Below are 25,539 nucleotides of genomic sequence, written 5' to 3' on the forward strand. Positions count from 1 at the left end.
ACCAACAGAGGACCACCATGGTTGAATTGAATAATTTATTGTGTGTTCTATTTCCTGCAGCTGTGGGTAATCCCCAGCCTATTGGGCAGCTCTGTGCTGCACTTCCTGTCTGAGGACCAATGGGAGCGCGTCTCAGCCTGGCTCTATGGGGCGGGGCTCACCTCCCTCTTCCTCATCTCGACTCTGTTCCACACGGTGACCTGGAAGAAAAGCCACCTACGGTACACACACACAGTCACGCACACAAACACATTTTATTTCTCTCTCCCTCTCCCACCCTCTCCCCCCTCTCCCTCTTCCTCTATCCCTCTCCCCCCTCTCCCTCTCTCTCCCTCCCCCTCTCTCTCTCCCCCTCTCTCCCACCTCTCCCCCCTCTCTCTCTCTCCCTCCCTCCCATTCTATGGGTCTGGTGTTATAACAGGGTTATTCTATGGGTCTGGTGTAAAGATATTATCATGTTATAACAGGGTTATTCTATGGGTCTGATGTTATAACAGGGGTATTCTATGGGTCTGATGTTATAACAGGGTTATTCTATGGGTCTGGTGTTATAACAGGGTTATTCTATGGGTCTGGTGTTATAACAGGGTTATTCTATGGGTCTGATGTTATAACAGGGTTATTCTATGGGTCTGGTGTTATAACAGGGTTATTCTATGGGTCTGGTGTTATAACAGGGTTATTCTATGGGTCTGATGTTATAACAGGGTTATTCTATGGGTCTGGTGTTATAACAGGGTTATTCTATGGGTCTGGTGTTATAACAGGGTTATTCTATGTGTCTGGTGTTATAACAGGGTTATTCTATGGGTCTGATGTTATAACAGGGTTATTCTATGGGTCTGATGTTATAACAGGGTTATTCTATGGGTCTGATGTTATAACAGGGTTATTCTATGGGTCTGATGTTATAACAGGGTTATTCTATGGGTCTGGTGTTATAACAGGGTTATTCTATGGGTCTGGTGTTATAACAGGGTTGTTCTATGGGTCTGATGTTATAACAGGGTTGTAGTGTATACCGTGGATCGTTGTTTCCACATTTTTATTTAACCTTTATTTAACGAGGCAAGTCAGTTAAGAATAAATTCTAATTTACAATGACGGGGAACAGTGGGTTAACTGCCCTGTTCAGGGGAACAGTGTGTTAACTGCCTACCGGGGAACAGTGGGTTAACTGCCTTGTTCAGGGGAACAGTGGGTTAACTGCCTACCGGGGAACAGTGGGTTAACTGCCTTGTTCAGGGGAACAGTGGGTTAACTGCCTACCGGGGAACAGTGGGTTAACTGCCTTGTTCAGAGGAACAGTGGGTTAACTGCCTACCGATGAACAGTGGGTTAACTGCCCTGTACAGGGGAACAGTGGGTTAACTGCCTTGTTCAGGGGAACAGTGGGTTAACATGCCTACCGGGGAACAGTGGGTTAACTGCCTTGTTCAGAGGAACAGTGGGTTAACTGCCTACCGATGAACAGTGGGTTAACTGCCCTGTACAGGGGAACAGTGGGTTAACTGCCTTGTTCAGGGGAACAGTGGGTTAACATGCCTACCGGGGAACAGTGGGTTAACTGCCTTGTTCAGGGGAACAATGGGTTAACTGCCTACCGGGGAACAGTGGGTTAACTGCCTTGTTCAGGGGAACAGTGGGTTAACTGCCTACCGGGGAACAGTGGGTTAACTGCCTACCGGGGAACAGTGGGTTAACTGACTACCGGGGAACAGTGGGTTAACTGCCTACCGGGGAACAGTGGGTTAACTGCCCTGTTCAGGGGAACAGTGGGTTAACTGCCTACCGGGGAACAGTGGGTTAACTGCCTACAGGGGAACAGTGGGTTAACTGCCTACCGGGGAACAGTGGGTTAACTGCCTACCGGGGAACAGTGGGTTAACTGCCTACCGGGGAACTGTGGGTTAACTGCCTACCGGGGAACAGTGGGTTAACTGCCTACCGGGGAACAGTGGGTTAACTGCCTACCGGGGAACAGTGGGTTAACTGCCTACCGGGGAACAGTGGGTTAACTGCCTACCGGGGAACAGTGGGTTAACTGCCTACAGGGGAACAGTGGGTTAACTGCCTACAGGGGAACAGTGGGTTAACTGCCCACCTGTCTATAAGGTTAGTGATAGGTAGTGTATATGATTAAGGGCAGCAGGTTGTATAATCAGGCTACCTGCCCACCTGTCTATAAGGTTAGGGATAGGTAGTGATAGGTAGTGTATATGATTAATGACAGCAGTATGTATAATCAGGCTACCTGCCCACCTGTCTATAAGGTTAGGGATAGGTAGTGTATATGATTAAGGGCAGCAGGTTGTATAATCAGGCTACCTGCCCACCTGTCTATAAGGTTAGTGATAGGTAGTGATAGGTAGTGTATATGATTAAGGGCAGCAGGTTGTATAATCAGGCTACCTGCCCACCTGTCTATAAGGTAGGGATAGGTAGGGATAGGTAGTGTATATGATTAAGGGCAGCAGGTTGTATAATCAGGCTACCTGCCCACCTGTCTATAAGTTTAGGGATAGGTAGTGTATATGGTTAATGACAGCAGTATGTATAATCATGTTCTGTATCTCTCCAGGTCTGTGGAGCACTGTTTCCACATGTGTGACAGAATGGTGATCTATTTCTTCATAGCAGCCTCCTACGCCCCCTGGTGAGTCGGAGGTGCTACTGCAGCCTCATTGTCTAACTAGACTACACTACTGTCTCTATAGACTACACTACTGTTTCTATAGACTACACTACTGTCTCTATAGACTACACTACTGTCTCTATAACTACACTACTGTCTCTATACCTAGACTACACTACTGTCTCTATAACTACACTACTGTCTCTATACCTAGACTACACTACTGTCTCTATAGACTACACTACTGTCTCTATAACTAGACTACTGTCTCTATAACTAGACTACACTACTGTCTATATAACTAGACTACACTACTGTCTCTATAACTAGACTACACTACTGTCTCTATAACTAGACTACTGTCTCTATAACTAGACTACACTACTGTCTCTATAACTAGACTACACTACTGTCTCTATAACTAGACTACACTACTGTCTATATAGACTACACTACTGTCTCTATAACTAGACTACACTACTGACTCTATAACTAGACTACACTACTGTCTCTATAACTACACTACACTACTGTCTCTATAACTAGACTACTGTCTCTATAACTAGACTACACTACTGTCTCTATAGACTACACTACTGTTTCTATAGACTACACTACTGTCTCTATAACTAGACTACACTACTGTCTCTATAACTACACTACTGTCTCTATAACTAGACTACACTACTGTCTCTATAACTACACTACACTACTGTCTCTATAACTAGACTACTGTCTCTATAACTAGACTACTGTCTCTATAACTAGACTACACTACTGTCTCTATAACTACACTACTGTCTATATAACTAGGCTACACTACTGTCTATATAGACTACACTACTGTCTCTATAACTAGACTACACTACTGACTCTATAACTAGACTACACTACTGTCTCTATAACTAGACTACTGTCTCTATAACTAGACTACACTACTGTCTCTATAGACTACACTACTGTTTCTATAGACTACACTACTGTCTCTATAGACTACACTACTGTCTCTATAACTACACTACTGTCTCTATACCTAGACTACACTACTGTCTCTATAACTACACTACTGTCTCTATAACTAGACTACTGTCTCTATACCTAGACTACACTACTGTCTCTATAGACTACACTACTGTCTCTATAACTAGACTACACTACTGTCTATATAGACTACACTACTGTCTCTATAACTATACTACACTACTGACTCTATAACTAGACTACACTACTGTCTCTATAACTACACTACTGTCTATATAACTAGGCTACACTACTGTCTATATAGACTACACTACTGTCTCTATAACTAGACTACACTACTGACTCTATAACTAGACTACTGTCTCTATAACTAGACTACACTACTGTCTCTATAGACTACACTACTGTTTCTATAGACTACACTACTGTCTCTATAGACTACACTACTGTCTCTATAACTACACTACTGTCTCTATACCTAGACTACACTACTGTCTCTATAACTAGACTACTGTCTCTATACCTAGACTACACTACTGTCTCTATAGACTACACTACTGTCTCTATAACTAGACTACACTACTGTCTCTATAACTAGACTACACTACTGTCTATATAGACTACACTACTGACTCTATAACTAGACTACACTACTGTCTCTATAACTACACTACTGTCTATATAACTAGGCTACACTACTGTCTATATAGACTACACTACTGTCTCTATAACTAGACTACACTACTGACTCTATAACTAGACTACACTACTGTCTCTATAACTAGACTACTGTCTCTATAACTAGACTACACTACTGTCTATATAACTAGGCTACACTACTGTCTATATAGACTACACTACTGACTCTATAACTAGACTACACTACTGTCTCTATAACTAGACTACTGTCTCTATAACTAGACTACTGTCTCTATAAATAGACTACACTACTGTCTCTATAACTACACTACTGACTCTATAACTAGACTACACTACTGTCTCTATAACTAGACTACACTACTGTCTCTATAGACTACACTACTGTCTCTATAACTATACTACTGTCTCTGTAACTACACTACTGTATCTATAACTATACTACTGTCTCTATAACTAGACTATACTACTGTCTCTATAACTACACTACTGTCTCTATAACTAGACTACACTACTGTCTCTATAACTATACTACTGTCTCTGTAACTACACTACTGTATCTATAACTATACTACTGTCTCTATAACTAGACTACTGTCTCTATAACTAGACTACTGTCTCTATAGACTACACTACTGTCTCTATAGACTACACTACTGTCTCTATAACTAGACTACACTACTGTCTCTATAACTAGACTACACTACTGTCTCTATAACTATACTACTGTCTCTGTAACTACACTACTGTATCTATAACTATACTACTGTCTCTATAACTAGACTACACTACTGTCTCTATAACTACACTACTGTCTCTATAACTAGACTACACTACTGTCTCTATAACTATACTACTGTCTCTGTAACTACACTACTGTATCTATAACTATACTACTGTCTCTATAACTATACTACACTACTGTCTCTATAACTAGACTACACTACTGTCTCTATAACTAGACTACACTACTGTCTCTATAACTAGACTTACACTACTGTCTCTATAACTACACTACTGTCTCTATAACTAGAAAAACATATGTGTTATGACTTTACACCCCCTGCTATATTGTGGATAAAGAGTTACCTGACTACAGCATCATATACTGGACTACACTAGTATGGACTACAGCATCATATACTGGACTACACTAGTCTGGACTACAGCATCATATACTGGACTACACTAGTATGGACTACACTATTCTGGACTACAGCATCATATACTGGACTACACTAGTCTGGACTACAACATCATATACTGGACTACACTAGTATGGACTACACTATTCTGGACTACAGCATCATATACTGGACTACACTAGTCTGGACTACAGCATCATATACTGGACTACACTAGTATGGACTACACTATTCTGGACTACAGCATCATATACTGGACTACACTAGTATGGACTACACTATTCTGGACTACAGCATCATATACTGGACTACACTATTATGGACTACACTATTCTGGACTACAGCATCATATACTGGACTACACTAGTCTGGACTACAGCATCATATACTGGACTACACTAGTATGGACTACAGCATCATATACTGGACTACACTATTCTGGACTACAGCATCATATACTGGACTACACTAGTATGGACTACACTATTCTGGACTACAGCATCATATACTGGACTACACTAGTCTGGACTACACTATTCTGGACTACAGCATCATATACTGGACTACACTAGTCTGGACTACAACATCATATACTGGACTACACTAGTATGGACTACACTAGTCTGGACTACAGCATCATATACTGGACTACACTAGTATGGACTACAGCATCATATACTGGACTACACTAGTATGGACTACAGCATCATATACTGGACTACACTAGTATGGACTACAGCATCATATACTGGACTACACTAGTATGGACTACAGCATCATATACTGGACTACACTAGTATGGACTACAGCATCATATACTGGACTACACTAGTCTGGACTACAGCATCATATACTGGACTACACTAGCCTGGACTACAGCATCATATACTGGACTACACTAGTCTAGACTACAGCATCATAGTCTGGACTACAGCATCATAGTCTGGACTACACTAGTCTGGACTACAGCATCATAGTCTGGACTACACTAGTCTGGACTACAGCATCATAGTCTGGACTACAGCATCATAGTCTGGACTACACTAGTCTGGACTACACTAGTCTGGACTACACTAGTCTGGACTACAGCATCATAGTCTGGACTACACTAGTCTGGACTACACTAGTCTGGACTACACTAGTCTGGACTACAGCATCATAGTCTGTACTACACTAGTCTGGACTACACTAGTCTGGACTACACTAGTCTGGACTACATCATCATATACTGGACTACACTAGTCTGGACTACAGCATCATTAGTCTGGACTACAGCATCATAGTCTGGACTACACTAGTCTGGACTACACTAGTCTGGACTACACTAGTCTGGACTACAACATCATAGTCTGTACTACTTAGTCTGGACTACACTAGTCTGGACTACACTAGTCTGGACTACATCATCATATACTGGACTACTCTCTCTGGACTCACTCTCTGGACTCCCCTTCTCTCTCTCTCTCTAGTCTTGCTAACTGTGAACACGACGCCCTTGTTTTGTGTGTAGTCTGTTTTAAAGTGATGTGATATGTACCACGATGCCCTTGTTTTGTGTGTCGTCTGTTTTAAAGTGGTGAGACACTTTGATTACATCCAGGTTGAACCTGCGGGAGCTGGGACCCTGGACCTGTCACATGAGGTGGTTGGTCTGGGTGATGGCCTCTGTCGGAACCACATACGTCTTCTTCTTCCACGAGAGGTGAGGTGGTTATGGGGGGAGGCATCTACGAGAGTGAGGTGGTTAGGGGGGGGCATCTAGAGAGGTAAAGGTGGCCAGGTAAAGTTAGGTGGTGAAGGTGGCCAGGTAAAGTTAGCCAGGTGAAGGTGGCCAGGTAAAGTTAGCCAGGTAAAGGTGGCCAGGTAAAGTTAGCCAGGTATATGTGGCCAGGTAAAGTTAGCCAGGTAAAGTTAGCCAGGTAAAGTTAGCCAGGTAAAGTTGGCCAGGTAAAGGGGGCCAGGTAAAGGTGGCCAGGTAAAGTTAGCCAGGTAAAGTTAGCCAGGTAAGTTAGCCAGGTAAGGGGGCCAGGTCAGGTAAGGTTAAGGTGGCCAGGTAAAGTTAGCCAGGTAAAGGTGGCCAGGTAAAGGTGGCCAGGTAAATGTGGCCAGGTAAAGTTAGCCAGGTAAAGTTAGCCAGGTAAAGTTAGCCAGGTAAAGTTGCCAGGTAAGGCCAGTTAAAGGGGGCCAGGTAAAGTTAGCCAGGTAAAGTTGGCCAGGTAAAGGGGGCCAGGTAAAGGTGGCCAGGTAAAGGTGGCCAGGTAAAGTTAGCCAGGTAAAGTTAGCCAGGTAAAGTTAGCCAGGTAAAGTTAGCCAGGTAAAGTTGGCCAGGTAAAGTTGGCCAGGTGAAGGTGGCCAGGTAAAGTTAGCCAGGTAAAGGTGGCCAGGTAAAGTTGGCTAGGTAAAGGGGGCCAGGTAAAGGGGGCCAGGTAAAGTTAGCCAGGTAAAGTTAGCCAGGTAAAGTTAGCCAGGTAAAGTTGGCCAGGTAAAGGTGGCCAGTTAAAGTTAGCCAGGTAAAGTTGGCCAGGTAAAGGTGGCCAGGTAAAGGAAACCAAAGCACGGAATGCTTTCTCTTGTCCGTAGACTGCTTACTGGGACAGAACCAGTATGTTATAATCATAATAACGTATGGGACTTTTAAATAACTTCAAGGACCCCGAAGTCTCTTTACAATTGTAGAAATGAAACAAACAAAAACAGTCATCAAAACAAAGCAAGGCTAAACAGAAACACAGAGAATGGTTGTATGGTAATTGAATGGTAATGGCTCAAGTCAAAACAACACAAGGCTAAACAGAAACACAGAGAATGGTTGTATGGTAATTGAATGGTAATGGCTCAAGTCAAAACAACACAAGGCTAAACAGAAACACAGAGAATGGTTGTATGGTAATTGAATGGTAATGGCTCAAGTCAAAACAACACAAGGCTAAACAGAAACACAGAGAATGGTTGTATGGTAATTGAATGGTAATGGCTCAAGTCAAAACAACACAAGGCTAAACAGAAACACAGAGAATGGTTGTATGGTAATTGAATGGTAATGGCTCAAGTCAAAACACACAAGGCTAACAGAAAACACAGAGAATGGTTGTATGGTCATTGAATGGTAATGGCTCAAGTCAAAACAACACAAGGCTAAACAGAAACACAGAGAATGGTTGTATGGTAATTGAATGGTAAGGCTCAAGTCCAAAACAAGCACAAGGCTAAACAGAAACACAGAGAATGGTTGTATGGTAATGAATGTATGGGTCAAGTCAAAACAACACAAGGCTAAACAGAACACCAGAGAATGTTGTATGGTAATTGAATGGTAATGGTCAAGTCAAAAACAACACAACACAAGGCTAAACAGAAACACAGAGAATGGTTGTATGGTAATTGAATGGTAAATGGCTCAAGTCAAAACAAAACAACACAAGGCTAAACAGAAACACAAAGAGAATGGTTGTATGGTAATTGAATGGTAATGGCTCAAGTCAAAACAGAAACACAACAAGGCTAAACAGAAACAAAGAGAATGGTTGTATGGTAATTGAATGGTAATGGCTCAAGTCAAAACAAAACAACACAAGGCTAAACAGAAACACAGAGAATGGTTGTATGGTAATTGAATGGTAATGGCTCAAGTCAAAACAACACAAGGCTAAACAGAAACACAGAGAATGGTTGTATGGTAATTGAATGGTAATGGCTCAAGTCAAAACAAAACAACACAAGGCTAAACAGAAACACAGAGAATGGTTGTATGGTAATTGAATGGTAATGGCTCAAGTCAAAACAACACAAGGCTAAACAGAAACACAGAGAATGGTTGTATGGTAATTGAATGGTAATGGCTCAAGTCAAAACAACACAAGGCTAAACAGAAACACAGAGAATGGTTGTATGGTAATTGAATGGTAATGGCTCAAGTCAAAACAACACAAGGCTAAACAGAAACACAGAGAATGGTTGTATGGTAATTGAATGGTAATGGCTCAAGTCAAAACAACACAAGGCTAAACAGAAACACAGAGAATGGTTGTATGGTAATTGAATGGTAATGGCTCAAGTCAAAACAACACAAGGCTAAACAGAAACACAGAGAATGGTTGTATGGTAATTGAATGGTAATGGCTCAAGTCAAAACAACACAAGGCTAAACAGAAACACAGAGAATGGTTGTATGGTAATTGAATGGTAATGGCTCAAGTCAAAACAAAGCAACACAAGGCTAAACAGAAACACAGAGAATGGTTGTATGGTAATTGAATGGTAATGGCTCAAGTCAAAACAAAACAACACAAGGCTAAACAGAAACACAGAGAATGGTTGTATGGTAATTGAATGGTAATGGCTCAAGTCAAAACAAAACAACACAAGGCTAAACAGAAACACAGAGAATGGTTGTATGGTAATTGAATGGTAATGGCTCAAGTCAAAAAAAACAACACAAGGCTAAACAGAAACACAGAGAATGGTTGTATGGTAATTGAATGGTAATGGCTCAAGTCAAAACAAAACAACACAAGGCTAAACAGAAACACAGAGAATGGTTGTATGGTAATTGAATGGTAATGGCTCAAGTCAAAACAAAACAACACAAGGCTAAACAGAAACACAGAGAATGTTTGTATGGTAATTGAATGGTAATGGCTCAAGTCAAAACAAAACAACACAAGGCTAACAGAAACACAGAGAATGGTTGTATGGTAATTGAATGGTAATGGCTCAAGTCAAACAAACACCAAGGCTAAACAGAAACACAGAGAATGGTTGTATGGTAATTGAATGGTCAATGGCTCAAGTCAAAACAACACAAGGCTAAACAGAAACACAGAGAATGGTTTGTATGGGTAATTGGAATGGTAATGGCTCAAGTCAAAACAACACAAGGCTAAACAGAAACACAGAGAATGGTTGTATGGTAATTTAAATGGTAATGGCTCAAGTCAAAACAACACAAGGCTAAACAGAAACACAGAGAATGGTTGTATGGTAATTGAATGGTAATGGCTCAAGTCAAAACAACACAAAGGCTAAACAGAAACACAGAGAATGGTTGTATGGTAATTGAATGGTAATGGCTCAAGTCAAAACAACACAAGGCTAAACAGAAACACAGGAGAATGGTTGTATGGTAATTGAATGGTAATGGCTCAAGTCAAAACAACACAAGAGGCTAAACAGAAAACACAGAGAATGGTTGTATGGTAATTGAATGGTATGGCTCAGTCAAACAAGCAACACAAGGCTAAACAGAAACACAGAGAATGGTTGTATGGTAATTGAATGGTAATGGCTCAAGTCAAAACAAAACAACACACAAGGCTAAACAGAAACACAGAGAAGGTTGTAATGGTAATTGAATGGTATGGCTCAAGTCAAAACAAAACAACACAAGGCTAAACAGAAACACAGAGAATGGTTGTATGGTAATTGAATGGTAATGGCTCAAGTAAATAAAACAACACAAGGCTAAACAGAAACACAGAGAATGGTTGTATGGTAATTGAATGGTAATGGCTCAAGTCAAAACAAAACAACACCAGGCTAACAGAACACAGAGAATGGTTGTAGGTAATTGAATGTAATGGCTCAAGTCAAAACCAAAACAACACAAGGCTAAACAGAAACACAGAGAATGGTTGTATGGTAATTGAATGGTAATGGCTCAAGTCAAAACAAAACAACACAAGGCTAAACAGAAACACAGAGAATGGTTGTATGGTTAATTGAATGGTAATGGCTCAAGTCAAAACAACACAAGGCTAAACAGAAACACAGAGAATGGTTGTATGGTAATTGAATGGTAATGGCTCAAGTCAAAACAACACAAGGCTAAACAGAAACACAGAGAATGGTTGTATGGTAATTTGAATGGTAATGGCTCAAGTCAAAACAACACAAGGCTAAACAGAAACACAGAGAATGGTTGTATGGTAATTGAATGGTAATGGCTTCAAGTCAAACAACACAAGGCTAAACAGAAACACAGAGAATGGTTGTATGGTAATTGAATGGTATGGCTCAAGTCAAAACAACACAAGGCTAAACAGAAACACAGAGAATGGTTGTATGGTAATTGAATGGTAATGGCTCAAGTCAAAACAACACAAGGCTAAACAGAAACACAGAGAATGGTTGTATGGTAATTGAATGGTAATGGCTCAAGTCAAAAAACAACACAAGGCTAACAGAAACACAGAGAATGGTTGTATGGTAATTGAATGGTAATGGCTCAAGTCAAAACAACACAAGGCTAACAGAAACACAGAGAATGGTTGTATGGTAATTGAATGGTAATGGCTCAAGGTCAAAACAAACAACCACAGGCTAAACAGAAACACAGAGAATGGTTGTATGGTAATTGAATGGTAATGGCTCAAGTCAAAACAAACAACACAAGGCTAAACAGAAACACAGAGAATGGTTGTATGGTAATTGAATGGTAATGGCTCAAGTCAAAACAAAACAACACAAGGCTAAACAGAAACACAGAGAATGGTTGTATGGTAATTGAATGGTAATGGCTCAAGTCAAAACAAAACAACACAAGGCTAAACAGAAACACAGAGAATGGTTGTATGGTAATTGAATGGTAATGGCTCAAGTCAAAACAAAACAACACAAGGCTAAACAGAAACACAGAGAATGGTTGTATGGTAATTGAATGGTAATGGCTCAAGTCAAAACAAACAACACAAGGCTAAACAGAAACACAGAGAATGGTTGTATGGTAATTGAATGGTAATGGCTCAAGTCAAAACAAAACAACACAAGGCTAAACAGAAACACAGAGAATGGTTGTATGGTAATTGAATGGTAATGGCTCAAGTCAAACAAACAACACAAGGCTAAACAGAAACACAGAGAATGGTTGTATGGTAATTGAATGGTAATGGCTCAAGTCAAAACAACACAAGGCTAAACAGAAACACAGAGAATGGTTGTATGGTAATTGAATGGTAATGGCTCAAGTCAAAACAACACAAGGCTAAACAGAAACACAGAGAATGGTTGTATGGTAATTGAATGGTAATGGCTCAAGTCAAAACAACACAAGGCTAAACAGAAACACAGAGAATGGTTGTATGGTAATTGAATGGTAATGGCTCAAGTCAAAACAACACAAGGCTAAACAGAAACACAGAGAATGGTTGTATGGTAATTGAATGGTAATGGCTCAAGTCAAACAACACACAAGGCTAAACAGAAACACAGAGAATGGTTTGTATGGTAATTGAATGGTAATGGCTCAAGTCAAAACAACACAAGGCTAAACAGAAACACAGAGAATGGTTGTATGGTAATTGAATGGTAATGGCTCAAGTCAAAACAATACAAGGCAAACAGAAACACAGAGAATGTTGTATGGTAATTGAATGGTAATGGCTCAAGTCAAAACAACACAAGGCTAAACAGAAACACAGAGAATGGTTGTATGGTAATTGAATGGTAATGGCTCAAGTCAAAAACAACACAAGGCTAAACAGAAACACAGAGAATGGTTGTATGGTAATTGAATGGTAATGGCTCAAGTCAAAACAAAAACTTGGCTAAACAGAAACACACAGAGAATGGTTGTATGGTAATTGAATGGTAATGGCTCAAGTCAAAACAAAGCAACACAAGGCTAAACAGAAACACAGAGAATGGTTGTATGGTAATTGAATGGTAATGGCTCCAAGTCAAAACAACACAAGGCCTAACAGAAACACAGAGAATGGTTGTATGGTAATTGAATGGTAATGGGTCAAGTCAAAACAACACAAGGCTAAACAGAAACACAGAGAATGGTTGTATGGTAATTGAATGGTAATGGCTCAAGTCAAACAACCACAACACAAGGCTAAACAGAAACACAGAGAATGGTTGTATGTAATTGAATGGTAATGGCTCAAGTCAAACAAAACAACACAAGGGCTAAACAGAAACACAGAGAATGGTTGTATGTTAATTGAATGGTAAGGCTCAAGTCAAAACAAAACAACACAAGGCCTAAACAGAAACAAAGAGAATGGTTGTATGGTAATTGAATGGTAATGGCTCAAGTCAAAACAAAACAACAAAGGCTAAACAGAAACAAAGAGAATGGTTGTATGGTAATTGAATGGTAATGGCTCAAGTCAAAAAAACAAACACAAGGCTAAAACAGAAACACAGAGAATGGTTGTATGGTAATTGAATGGTAATGGCTCAAGTCAAAACAACACAAGGCTAAACAGAAACACAGAGAATGGTTGTATGGTAATTGAATGGTAATGGCTCAAGTCAAAACCAAAACAACACAAGGCTAAACAGAAACCACAGAGAAATGGTTGTATGGTAATTGAATGGTAATGGTCTCAAGTCAAAACAAAACAACACAAGGCTAAACAGAAACACAGAGAATGGTTGTATGGTAATTGAATGGTAATGGCTCAAGTCAAAACAAAACAACACAAGGCTAAACAGAAACACAGAGAATGGTTGTATGGTAATTGAATGGTAATGGCTCAAGTCAAAACAACACAAGGCTAAACAGAAACACAGAGAATGGTTGTATGGTAATTGAATGGTAATGGCTCAAGTCAAAACAACACAAGGCTAAACAGAAACACAGAGAATGGTTGTATGGTAATTGAATGGTAATGGCTCAAGTCAAAACAACACAAGGCTAAAACAGAAAACACAGAGAATGGTTGTATGGTAATTGAATGGTAATGGCTCAAGTTCAAAACAACACAAGGCTAAACAGAAACACAGAGAATGGTTGTATGGTATTGAATGGTAATGGCTCAAGTCAAAACAAAACCAACACAAGGCTAAACAGAAACAAAGACGAATGGTTGTATGGTAATTGAATGGTAATGGCTCAGTCAAAACAACAACACCAAGGCTAAACAGAAACACAGAGAATGGTTGTATGGTAATTGAATGGTAATGGCTCAAGTCAAAACAAAACAACACAAGGCTAAACAGAACACAGAGAATGGTTGTATGGTAATTGAATGGTAATGGCTCAAGTCAAAACAAACAACACAAGGCTAAACAGAAACACAGAGAATGGTTGTATGGTAATTGAATGGGAATGTGCTCAAGTCAAAACAAAACAACACAAGGCTAAACAGAAACACAGAGAATGGTTGTATGGTAATTGAATGGTAATGGCTCAAGTCAAAACAAAACAACACAAGGCTAAACAGAAACACAGAGAATGGTTGTATGGTATTGAATGGTAAGGCTCCAAGTCAAAACAAAACACACAAGGCTAAACCAGAAACACAGAGAATGGTTGTATGGTAATTGAATGGTAATGGCTCAGTCAAAACAAAACAACACAAGGCTAAACAGAAACACAGAGAATGGTTGTATGGTAATTGAATGGTAATGGCTCAAGTCAAAAACAACACAAGGCTAAACAGAAACACAGAGAATGGTTGTATGGTAATTGAATGGTAATGGCTCAAGTCAAAACAACACAAGGCTAAACAGAAACACAGAGAATGGTTGTATGGGTAATTAGAATGGTAATGGCTCAAGTCAACACAACACAAGGCTAAACAGAAACACAGAGAATGGTTTGTATGGAATTGAATGGTAATGGCTCAAGTCAAAACAACACAAGGCTAAACAGAAACCAGAGAATGTTTATTGGTAATTGAATGGTAATGGCTCAGAGGTCAAACACAACACAAGGCTAAACAGAAACACAGAGAATGGTTGTATGGTAATTGAATGGTAATGGCTCAAGTCAAAACAACACAAGGCTAAACAGAAACACAGAGAATGGTTGTATGGTAATTGAATGGTAATGGCTCAAGTCAAAACAACACAAGGCTAAACAGAAACACAGAGAATGGTTGTATGGTAATTGAATGGTAATGGCTCAAGTCAAAACAACACAAGGCTAAACAGAAACACAGAGAATGGTTGTATGGTAATTGAATGGTAATGGCTCAAGTCAAAACAACACAAGGCTAAACAGAAACACAGAGAATGGTTGTATGGTAATTGAATGGTAATGGCTCAAGTCAAAAACAACACAAGGCTAAACAGAAACACAGAGAATGGTTGTATGGTAATTGAATGGTAATGGCTCAAGTCAAAACAAACAACACAAGGCTAAACAGAAACACAGAGAATGGTTGTATGGTAATTGAATGGTAATGGCTCAAGTCAAAACAAAACAACACAAGGCTAAACAGAAACACAGAGAATGGTTGTATGGTAATTGAATGGTAAATGGCTCAAGTCAAAACAAAACAACACAAGGCTAAACAGAAACACAGAGAATGGTTGTATGGTAATTGAATGGTAATGGCTCAAGTCAAAACAAAACACACAAGGCTAAACAGAAACACAGAGAATGGTTGTATGGTAATTGAATGGTAATGGCTCAAGTCAAAACAAACAACACAAGGCTAAACAGAAACACAGAGAATGGGTTGGTATGGTAATTGAATGGTAATGGCTCAAGTCAAAACAAACACACAAGGCTAAACAGAAACCACAGAGAATGGTTGTATGGTAATTGAATGGTAATGGCTCAAGTCAAAACAACACAAGGCTAAACAGAAACACAGAGAATGGTTGTATGGTAATTGAATGGTAATGGCTCAAGTCAAAACAACACAAGGCTAAACAGAACACAGAGAATGGTTGTATGGTAATTGAATGGTAATGGCTCAAGTCAAAACAACACAAGGCTAAACAGAAACACAGAGAATGGTGTATGGTAATTGAATGGTAATGGCTCAAGTCAAAACAACACAAGGCTAAACAGAAACACAGAGAATGGTTGTATGGTAATTGAATGGTAATGGCTCAAGTCAAAACAACACAAGGCTAAACAGAAACACAGAGAATGGGTTGTTATGGTAAATTGAATGGTAATGGCTCAAGTCAAAACACACAAGGCTAAACAGAAACACAGAGAATGGTTGTATGGTAATTGAATGGTAATGGCTCAAGTCAAAACAACACAAGGCTAAACAGAAACACAGAGAATGGTTGTATGGTAATGAATGGTAATGGCTCAAGTCAAAACAACACAAGGCTAAACAGAAACACAGAGAATGGTTGTATGGTAATTGAATGGTAATGGCTCAAGTCAAAACAACACAAGGCTAAACAGAAACACAGAGAATGGTTGTATGGTAATTGAATGGTAATGGCTCAAGTCAAAACAACACAAGGCTAAACAGAAACACAGAGAATGGTTGTATGGTAATTGAATGGTAATGGCTCAAGTCAAACACAACACAAGGCTAAACAGAAACACAGAGAATGGTTGTATGGTAATTGAATGGTAATGGCTCAAGTCAAAACAACACACAGGCTAAACAGAAACACAGAGAATGGTTGTATGGTAATTGAATGGTAATGGCTCAAGTCAAAACAAACACAAGGCTAAACAGAAACACAGAGAATGGTTGTATGGTAATTGAATGGTAATGGCTCAAGTCAAAACAACAACACAAGGCTAAACAGAAACACAGAGAATGGTTGTATGGTAATTGAATGGTAATGGCTCAAGTCAAAACAACACAAGGCTAAACAGAAACACAGAGAATGGTTGTATGGTAATTGAATGGTAATGGCTCAAGTCAAAACAACACAAGGCTAAACAGAAACACAGAGAATGGTTGTATGGTAATTGAATGGTAATGGCTCAAGTCAAAACAAAACAACACAAGGCTAAACAGAAACAAGAGAATGGTTGTATGGTAATTGAATGGTAATGGCTCAAGTCAAAACAAACAACACAAGGCTAAACAGAAACACAGAGAATGGTTGTATGGTAATTGAATGGTAATGGCTCAAGTCAAAACAAAACAACACAAGGCTAAACAGAAACACAGAGAATGGTGTATGGTAATTGAATGGTAATGGCTCAAGTCAAAACAACAACACAAGGCTAAACAGAAACACAGAGAATGGTTGTATGGTAATTGAATGGTAATGGCTCAAGTCAAAACAAAACAACACAAGGCTAAACAGAAACACAGAGAATGGTTGTATGGTAATTGAATGGTAATGGCTCAAGTCAAACAAACAACACAAGGCTAAACAGAAACACAGAGAATGGTTGTATGGTAATTGAATGGTAATGGCTCAAGTCAAACAAAACAACACAAGGCTAAACAGAAACACAGAGAATGGTTGTATGGTAATTGAATGGTAATGGCTCAAGTCAAAACAACAACAAGGCTAAACAGAAACACAGAGAATGGTTGTATGGTAATTGAATGGTAATGGCTCAAGTCAAAACAACACAAGGCTAAACAGAAACAACAGAGAATGGTTGTATGGTAATTGAATGGTAATGGCTCAAGTCAAAACAACACAAGGCTAAACAGAAACACAAGAGAATGGGTTGTATGGTAATTGAATGGTAATGGCTCAAGTCAAAAACAACACAAGGCTAAACAGAAACACAGAGAATGGTTGTATGGTAATTGAATGGTAATTGGCTCAAGTCAAAACAAAACAACACCAAGGCTAAACAGAAACACAGAGAATGGTTGTATGGTAATTGAATGGTAATGGCTCAAGTCAAAACAAAACAACACAAGGCTAAACAGAAACACAGAGAATGGTTGTATGGTAATTGAATGGTAATGGCTCAAGTCAAAACAAAACAACACAAGGCTAAACAGAAACACAGAGAATGGTTGTATGGTAATTGAATGGTAATGGCTCAAGTCAAAACAAAACAACACAAGGTCTAAACAGAAACACAGAGAATGGTTGTATGGTAAATTGAATGGTAATGGGCTCAAAAGTCAAAACAAAACATACACAAAGGCTAAACAGAAACACAGAACAATTGGTTGTATGGAAAAAAATAAATTGAAATGGTACTGGCTCAAGTAAAAACAAAACAACACAGGCTAAAACAGAAACACAGAGAATGGTTGTATGGTAATTGAAATGGTAATGGCTCAAGTCAAACAAAACAACACAAGCTAAACAGAAACACAGGAGAATGGTTGTAATGGTAATCGAATGGTAATTGGCTCAAAAGTCAAAACAACAACAAGGCTAAACAGAAAACACAGAGAATCGGTTGTATGGTAAATTGGAATGGTAAATGGCTCAAGTCAAAACAACCACAGGCTAAGCAGAAACACAGAGAATGGTTGTATGGTAATTGAATGGTAATGGCTCAAAGTCAACACAAAACACAGGCTAAACAGAAACACAGAGAATGGTTGTTATGGTATTGAATGGTAATGGCTCAGTTCAAAACAACACAAGGCCTAAACAGAAACACAGAGAATGGTTGCTATGGTAATCTGAATGGTAATGCGAATCAAAGTCAAAACAACAACAAGGCCTATAACAGAAACCACAGAGAATGTGTGTTGGTAATTGATGGTAATGGCTCAAGTCAAAACAACTCAAGGCTAACAGAAACACAGAGAATGGTTGTCTGGTAATTGAAATGGTAATGGCTCAAAGTCAAAAACACCACAAGGCTAAACAGAACACAGAGAATGGTTGTATGGTAATTGAATGGTAATGCGCTCAAAGTCAACAAACACAAGGCTAAACAGAAAACACCAGAGAATGGTTGTATGGTAATTGAATGGTAATGGCTCAAGTCAAACAAAGCACACAAGGCTAAACAGAAACACAGAGAATGGTTGTATGGTAATTGAATGGTAATGGCTCAAGTCAAAACAAAACAACACAAGGCAAACAGAAAACACGAGAATGGTATGTATGGTAATTGAATGGTAATGGCTCAAGTCAAAACAAAACAACACAAGGCTAAACAGAAACACAGAGAATGGTTGTATGGTAATTGAATGGTAATGGCTCAAGTCAAAACAAAACAACACAAGGCTAAACAGAAACACAGAGAATGGTTGTATGGTAATTGAATGGTAATGGCTCAAGTCAAAACAAAACAACACAAGGCTAAACAGAAACACAGAGAATGGTTGTATGGTAATTGAATGGTAATGGGCTCAAGTCAAAACAAAACAACACAAGGCTAAACAGAAACACAGAGAATGGTTGTATGGTAATTGAATGGTAATGGCTCAAGTCAAAACAAAACAACACAAGGCTAAACAGAAACACAGAGAATGGTTGTATGGTAATTGAATGGTAATGGCTCAAGTCAAAACAACACAAGGCTAAACAGAAACACAGAGAATGGTTGTATGGTAATTGAATGGTAATGGCTCAAGTCAAAACAACACAAGGCTAAACAGAAACACAGAGAATGGTTGTATGGTAATTGAATGGTAATGGGTCAAGTCAAAACAACACACACAAGGCTAAACAGAAACACAGAGAATGGTTGTATGGTAATGAATGGTAATGGCTCAAGTCAAAACAAACACAAGGCTAAACAGAAACACAGAGAATGGTTGTATGGTAATTGAATGGTAATGGCTCAAGTCAAACAACACAAGGCTAAACAGAAACACAGAGAATGGTTGTATGGTAATTGAATGGTAATGGCTCAAGTCAAAACAACACAAGGCTAAACAGAAACACAGAGAATGGTTGTATGGTAATTGAATGGTAATGGCTCAAGTCAAAACAACACAAGGCTAAACAGAAACACAGAGAATGTTGTATGGTAATTGAATGGTAATGGCTCAAGTCAAAACAACACAAGGCTAAACAGAAACACAGAGAATGGTTGTATGGTAATTGAATGGTAATGGCTCAAGTCAAAACAACACAAGGCTAAACAGAAACACAGAGAATGGTTGTATGGTAATTGAATGGTAATGGCTCAAGTCAAAACAACCAAACACAAGGCTAAACAGAAACACAGAGAATGGTTGTATGTTAATTGAATGGTAATGGCTCAAGTCAAACAACACAAGGCTAAACAGAAACACAGAGAATGGTTGTATGGTAATTGAATGGTAATGGCTCAAGTCAAAACAACACAAGGCTAAACAGAAAACACAGAGAATGGTTGTATGGTAATTGAATGGTAATGGCTCAAGTCAAAACAACACAAGGCTAAACAGAAACACAGAGAATGGTTGTATGGTAATTGAATGGTAATGGCTCAAGTCAAAACAACACAAGGCTAAACAGAAACAAAGAGAATGGTTGTATGGTAATTGAATGGTAATGGCTCAAGTCAAAACAAAACAACACAAGGCTAAACAGAAACACAGAGACTGGTTGTATGGTAATTGAATGGTAATTGCTCAAGTCAAAACAACACAAGGCTAAACAGAAACACAGAGAATGGTTGTATGGTAATTGAATGGTAATGGCTCAAGTCAAAACAACACAAGGCTAAACAGAAACACAGAGAATGGTTGTATGGTAATTGAATGGTAATGGCTCAAGTCAAAACAAAACAACACAAGGCTAAACAGAAACACAGAGAATGGTTGTATGGTAATTGAATGGTAATGGCTCAAGTCAAAACAAAACAACACAAGGCTAAACAGAAACAAAGAGAATGGTTGTATGGTAATTGAATGGTAATGGCTCAAGTCAAAACAAAACAACACAAGGCTAAACAGAAACACAGAGAATGGTTGTATGGTAATTGAATGGTAATGGCTCAAGTCAAAACAAAACAACACAAGGCTAAACAGAAACACAGAGAATGGTTGTATGGTAATTGAATAGTAATGGCTCAAGTCAAAACAACACAAGGCTAAACAGAAACACAGAGAATGGTTGTATGGTAATTGAATGGTAATGGGTCAAGTCAAAACAACACAACACAAGGCTAAACAGAAACACAGAGAATGGTTGTATGGTAATTGAATGGTAATGGCTCAAGTCAAAACAACACAAGGCTAAACAGAAACACAGAGAATGGTTGTATGGTAATTGAATGGTAATGGCTCAAGTCAAAACAACACAAGGCTAAACAGAAACACAGAGAATGGTTGTATGGTAATTGAATGGTAATGGCTCAAGTCAAAACAACACAAGGCTAAACAGAAACACAGAGAATGGTTGTATGGTAATTGAATGGTAATGGCTCAAGTCAAAACAACACAACACAAGGCTAAACAGAAACACAGAGAATGGTTGTATGTTAATTGAATGGTAATGGCTCAAGTCAAAACAAAACAACACAAGGCTAAACAGAAACACAGAGAATGGTTGTATGGTAATTGAATGGTAATTGCTCAAGTCAAAACAACACAAGGCTAAACAGAAACACAGAGAATGGTTGTATGGTAATTGAATGGTAATGGCTCAAGTCAAAACAAAAACAACACAAGGCTAAACAGAAACACAGAGAATGGTTGTATGGTAATTGAATGGTAATGGCTCAAGTCAAAACAACACAAGGCTAAACAGAAACACAGAGAATGGTTGTATGGTAATTGAATGGTAATGGCTCAAGTCAAAACAAAACAACACAAGGCTAAACAGAAACACAGAGAATGGTTGTATGGTAATTGAATGGTAATGGCTCAAGTCAAAACAAAACAACACAAGGCTAAACAGAAACACAGAGAATGGTTGTATGGTAATTGAATGGTAATGGCTCAAGTCAAAACAAAACAACACAAGGCTAAACAGAAACACAGAGAATGGTTGTATGGTAATTGAATGGTAATGGCTCAAGTCAAAACAACACAAGGCTAAACAGAAACACAGAGAATGGTTGTATGGTAATTGAATGGTAATGGCTCAAGTCAAAACAACACAAGGCTAAACAGAAACACAGAGAATGGTTGTATGGTAATTGAATGGTAATGGCTCAAGTCAAAACAACACAAGGCTAAACAGAAACACAGAGAATGGTTGTATGGTAATTGAATGGTAATGGCTCAAGTCAAAACAACACAAGGCTAAACAGAAACACAGAGAATGGTTGTATGGTAATTGAATGGTAATGGCTCAAGTCAAAACAACACAAGGCTAAACAGAAACACAGAGAATGGTTGTATGGTAATTGAATGGTAATGGCTCAAGTCAAAACAACACAAGGCTAAACAGAAACACAGAGAATGGTTGTATGGTAATTGAATGGTAATGGCTCAAGTCAAAACAACACAAGGCTAAACAGAAACACAGAGAATGGTTGTATGGTAATTGAATGGTAATAGCTCAAGTCAAAACAACACAAGGCTAAACAGAAACACAGAGAATCGTTGTATGGTAATTGAATGGTAATGGCTCAAGTCAAAACAACACAAGGCTAAACAGAAACACAGAGAATGGTTGTATGGTAATTGAATGGTAATGGCTCAAGTCAAAACAACACAAGGCTAAACAGAAACACAGAGAATGGTTGTATGGTAATTGAATGGTAATGGCTCAAGTCAAAACAACACAAGGCTAAACAGAAACACAGAGAATGGTTGTATGGTAATTGAATGGTAATGGCTCAAGTCAAAACAACACAAGGCTAAACAGAAACACAGAGAATGGTTGTATGGTAATTGAATGGTAATGGCTCAAGTCAAAACAACACAAGGCTAAACAGAAACACAGAGAATGGTTGTATGGTAATTGAATGGTAATGGCTCAAGTCAAAACGACACAAGGCTAAACAGAAACACAGAGAATGGTTGTATGGTAATTGAATGGTAATGGCTCAAGTCAAAACAACACAAGGCTAAACAGAAACACAAAGAATGGTTGTATGGTAATTGAATGGTAATGGCTCAAGTCAAAACAACACAAGGCTAAAGAGAAACACAGAGAATGGTTGTATGGTAATTGAATGGTAATGGCTCAAGTCAAAACAACACAAGGCTAAACAGAAACACAGAGAATGGTTGTATGGTAATTGAATGGTAATGGCTCAAGTCAAAACAACACAAGGCTAAACAGAAACACAGAGAATGGTTGTATGGTAATTGAATGGTAATGGCTCAAGTCAAAACAACACAAGGCTAAACAGAAACACAGAGAATGGTTGTATGGTAATTGAATGGTAATGGCTCAAGTCAAAACAACACAAGGCTAAACAGAAACACAGAGAATTGTTGTATGGTAATTGAATGGTAATGGCTCATGTCAAAACAAAACAACACAAGGCTAAACAGAAACAAAGAGAATGGTTGTATGGTAATTGAATGGTAATGGCTCAAGTCAAAACAAAACAACACAAGGCTAAACAGAAACAAAGAGAATGGTTGTATGGTAATTGAATGGTAATGGCTCAAGTCAAAACAAAACAACACAAGGCTAAACAGAAACAAAGAGAATGGTTGTATGGTAATTGAATGGCTCAAGGTGGGGAAACAGTGGGATCAGTGGATTAACTTTCACCCTTGTTGTCCCCCTGTAGCCGGACCGCGAGGGGCTGTGTGAGTTGTTAGTGGGCGGTGCCTGTTACTGTCTGGGCATGGTGTTCTTCAAGAGTGATGGCCTCGTCCCGTTCGCCCATGCCATCTGGCACCTGTTTGTTGCCATGGGAGCAGGCGTCCATTACTACGCCATCTACCGGTACCTCTACACGCCAGCAGCCAATCAGATGAAGACATCCAGATGACACACGGAGACCGGGGGCGAGGGGTGATGACGTCACAGGACGTTGAAGGAAGGAGTGGACTTGTGAAGAAGTGATGTCAAGAAAGGAGGGATGGAGAGATGAGAATAGAACCATAGTAACGTGGAGAGATGAGAATAGAACCATAGCAATGTGGAGAGGTGGCAATAGAACCATAGCAAAGTGGAGAGATTAGAATAGAACCATAGCAACGTGGAGAGATGAGAATAGAACCATAGCAACGTGGAGAGATGAGAATAGAACCATAGCAACGTGGAGAGATGACAATAGAACCATATCAACGTGGAGAGGTGACAATAGAACCATAGCAACGTGGAGAGATGAGAATAGAACCATAGCAACGTGGAGAGGTGAGAATAGAACCATAGCAACGTGGAGAGATGAGAATAGAACCATAGCAACGTGGAGAGATGAGAATAGAACCATAGCAACGTAGAGAGAAGAGAAAAGAACCATAGCAACGTGGAGAGGTGAGAATAGAACCATAGCAACATGGAGAGATGAGAATAGAACCATAGCAACGTGGAGAGGTGACAATAGAACCATAGCAACGTGGAGAGATGAGAATAGAACCATAGCAACGTGGAGAGGTGAGAATAGAACCATAGCAACGTGGAGAGATGAGAATAGAACCATAGCAACGTGGAGAGATGAGAATAGAACCATAGCAACGTGGAGAGATGAGAATAGAACCATAGCAACGTGGAGAGGTGACAATAGAACCATAGCAAAGTGGAGAGATTAGAATAGAACCATAGCAACGTGGAGAGATGAGAATAGAACCATAGCAACGTGGAGAGATGACAATAGAACCATATCAACGTGGAGAGGTGACAATAGAACCATAGCAACGTGGAGAGATGAGAATAGAACCATAGCAACGTGGAGAGGTGAGAATAGAACCATAGCAACGTGGATAGATGAGAATAGAACCATAGCAACGTGGAGAGATGAGAATAGAACCATAGCAACGTGGAGAGGTGAGAATAGAACCATAGCAATGTGGAGAGATGAGAATAGAACCATAGCAACGTGGAGAGATGAGAATAGAACCATAGCAACGTGGAGAGGTGAGAATAGAACCATAGCAACGTGGAGAGATGAGAATAGAACCATAGCAACGTAGAGAGATGAGAATAGAACCATAGCAACGTGGAGAGATGAGAATAGAACCATAGCAACGTGGAGAGATGAGAATAGCAACGTGGAGAGATGAGAATAGAACCATAGCAACGTGGAGAGATGAGAATAGAACCATAGCAACGTGGAGAGATGAGAATAGAACCATAGCAACGTGGAGAGATGAGAATAGCAACGTGGAGAGATATTTTTTAAATGTCCCTTTTATTTAACCAGGTAGGCCAGTTCTCATTTACAACTGCGACATGGCCAAGATAAAGCAAAGCAGTGTGACAAAAACAACAACACAGAGATGAGAATAGAACCATAGAAACATGGGGAGATCACTGGTTTATGTGTCCTGGACAGACTGGATGTAGATCACTGGTTTATGTGTCCTGGACAGACAGGAGGTAGATCACTGGTTTATGTGTCCTGGACAGACAGGATGTTGATCACTGGTTTATGTGTCCTGGACAGACAGGATGTTGATCACTGGTTTATGTGTCCTGGACAGACAGGATGTAGATCACTGGTTTATGTGTCCTGGACAGACTGGA

The 25,539-nt window shown here is 39.4% G+C and overlaps 1 protein-coding gene across 1 annotated transcript in view; it reads left to right on the forward strand.

Annotated features, from left to right (window-relative positions):
• Positions 1–23,842, forward strand: part of LOC116358852 (monocyte to macrophage differentiation factor 2-like) — a 36,092-nt gene extending 12,250 nt beyond the window's left edge. The window contains exons 3-7 of the mRNA XM_031811095.1: positions 61–221; positions 2,582–2,656; positions 7,019–7,120; positions 7,999–8,020; positions 23,639–23,842. Coding sequence (XP_031666955.1) covers positions 61–221; positions 2,582–2,656; positions 7,019–7,120; positions 7,999–8,020; positions 23,639–23,842 — 564 coding nt within the window. The remainder of the gene's footprint in view (positions 1–60; positions 222–2,581; positions 2,657–7,018; positions 7,121–7,998; positions 8,021–23,638) is intronic.
• Positions 23,843–25,539: the final 1,697 nt, after the last annotated feature.

Source organism: Oncorhynchus kisutch, unplaced genomic scaffold (assembly GCF_002021735.2).
Source record: "Oncorhynchus kisutch isolate 150728-3 unplaced genomic scaffold, Okis_V2 Okis01b-Okis20b_hom, whole genome shotgun sequence".
NCBI classification, from domain to species: domain Eukaryota; kingdom Metazoa; phylum Chordata; class Actinopteri; order Salmoniformes; family Salmonidae; genus Oncorhynchus; species Oncorhynchus kisutch.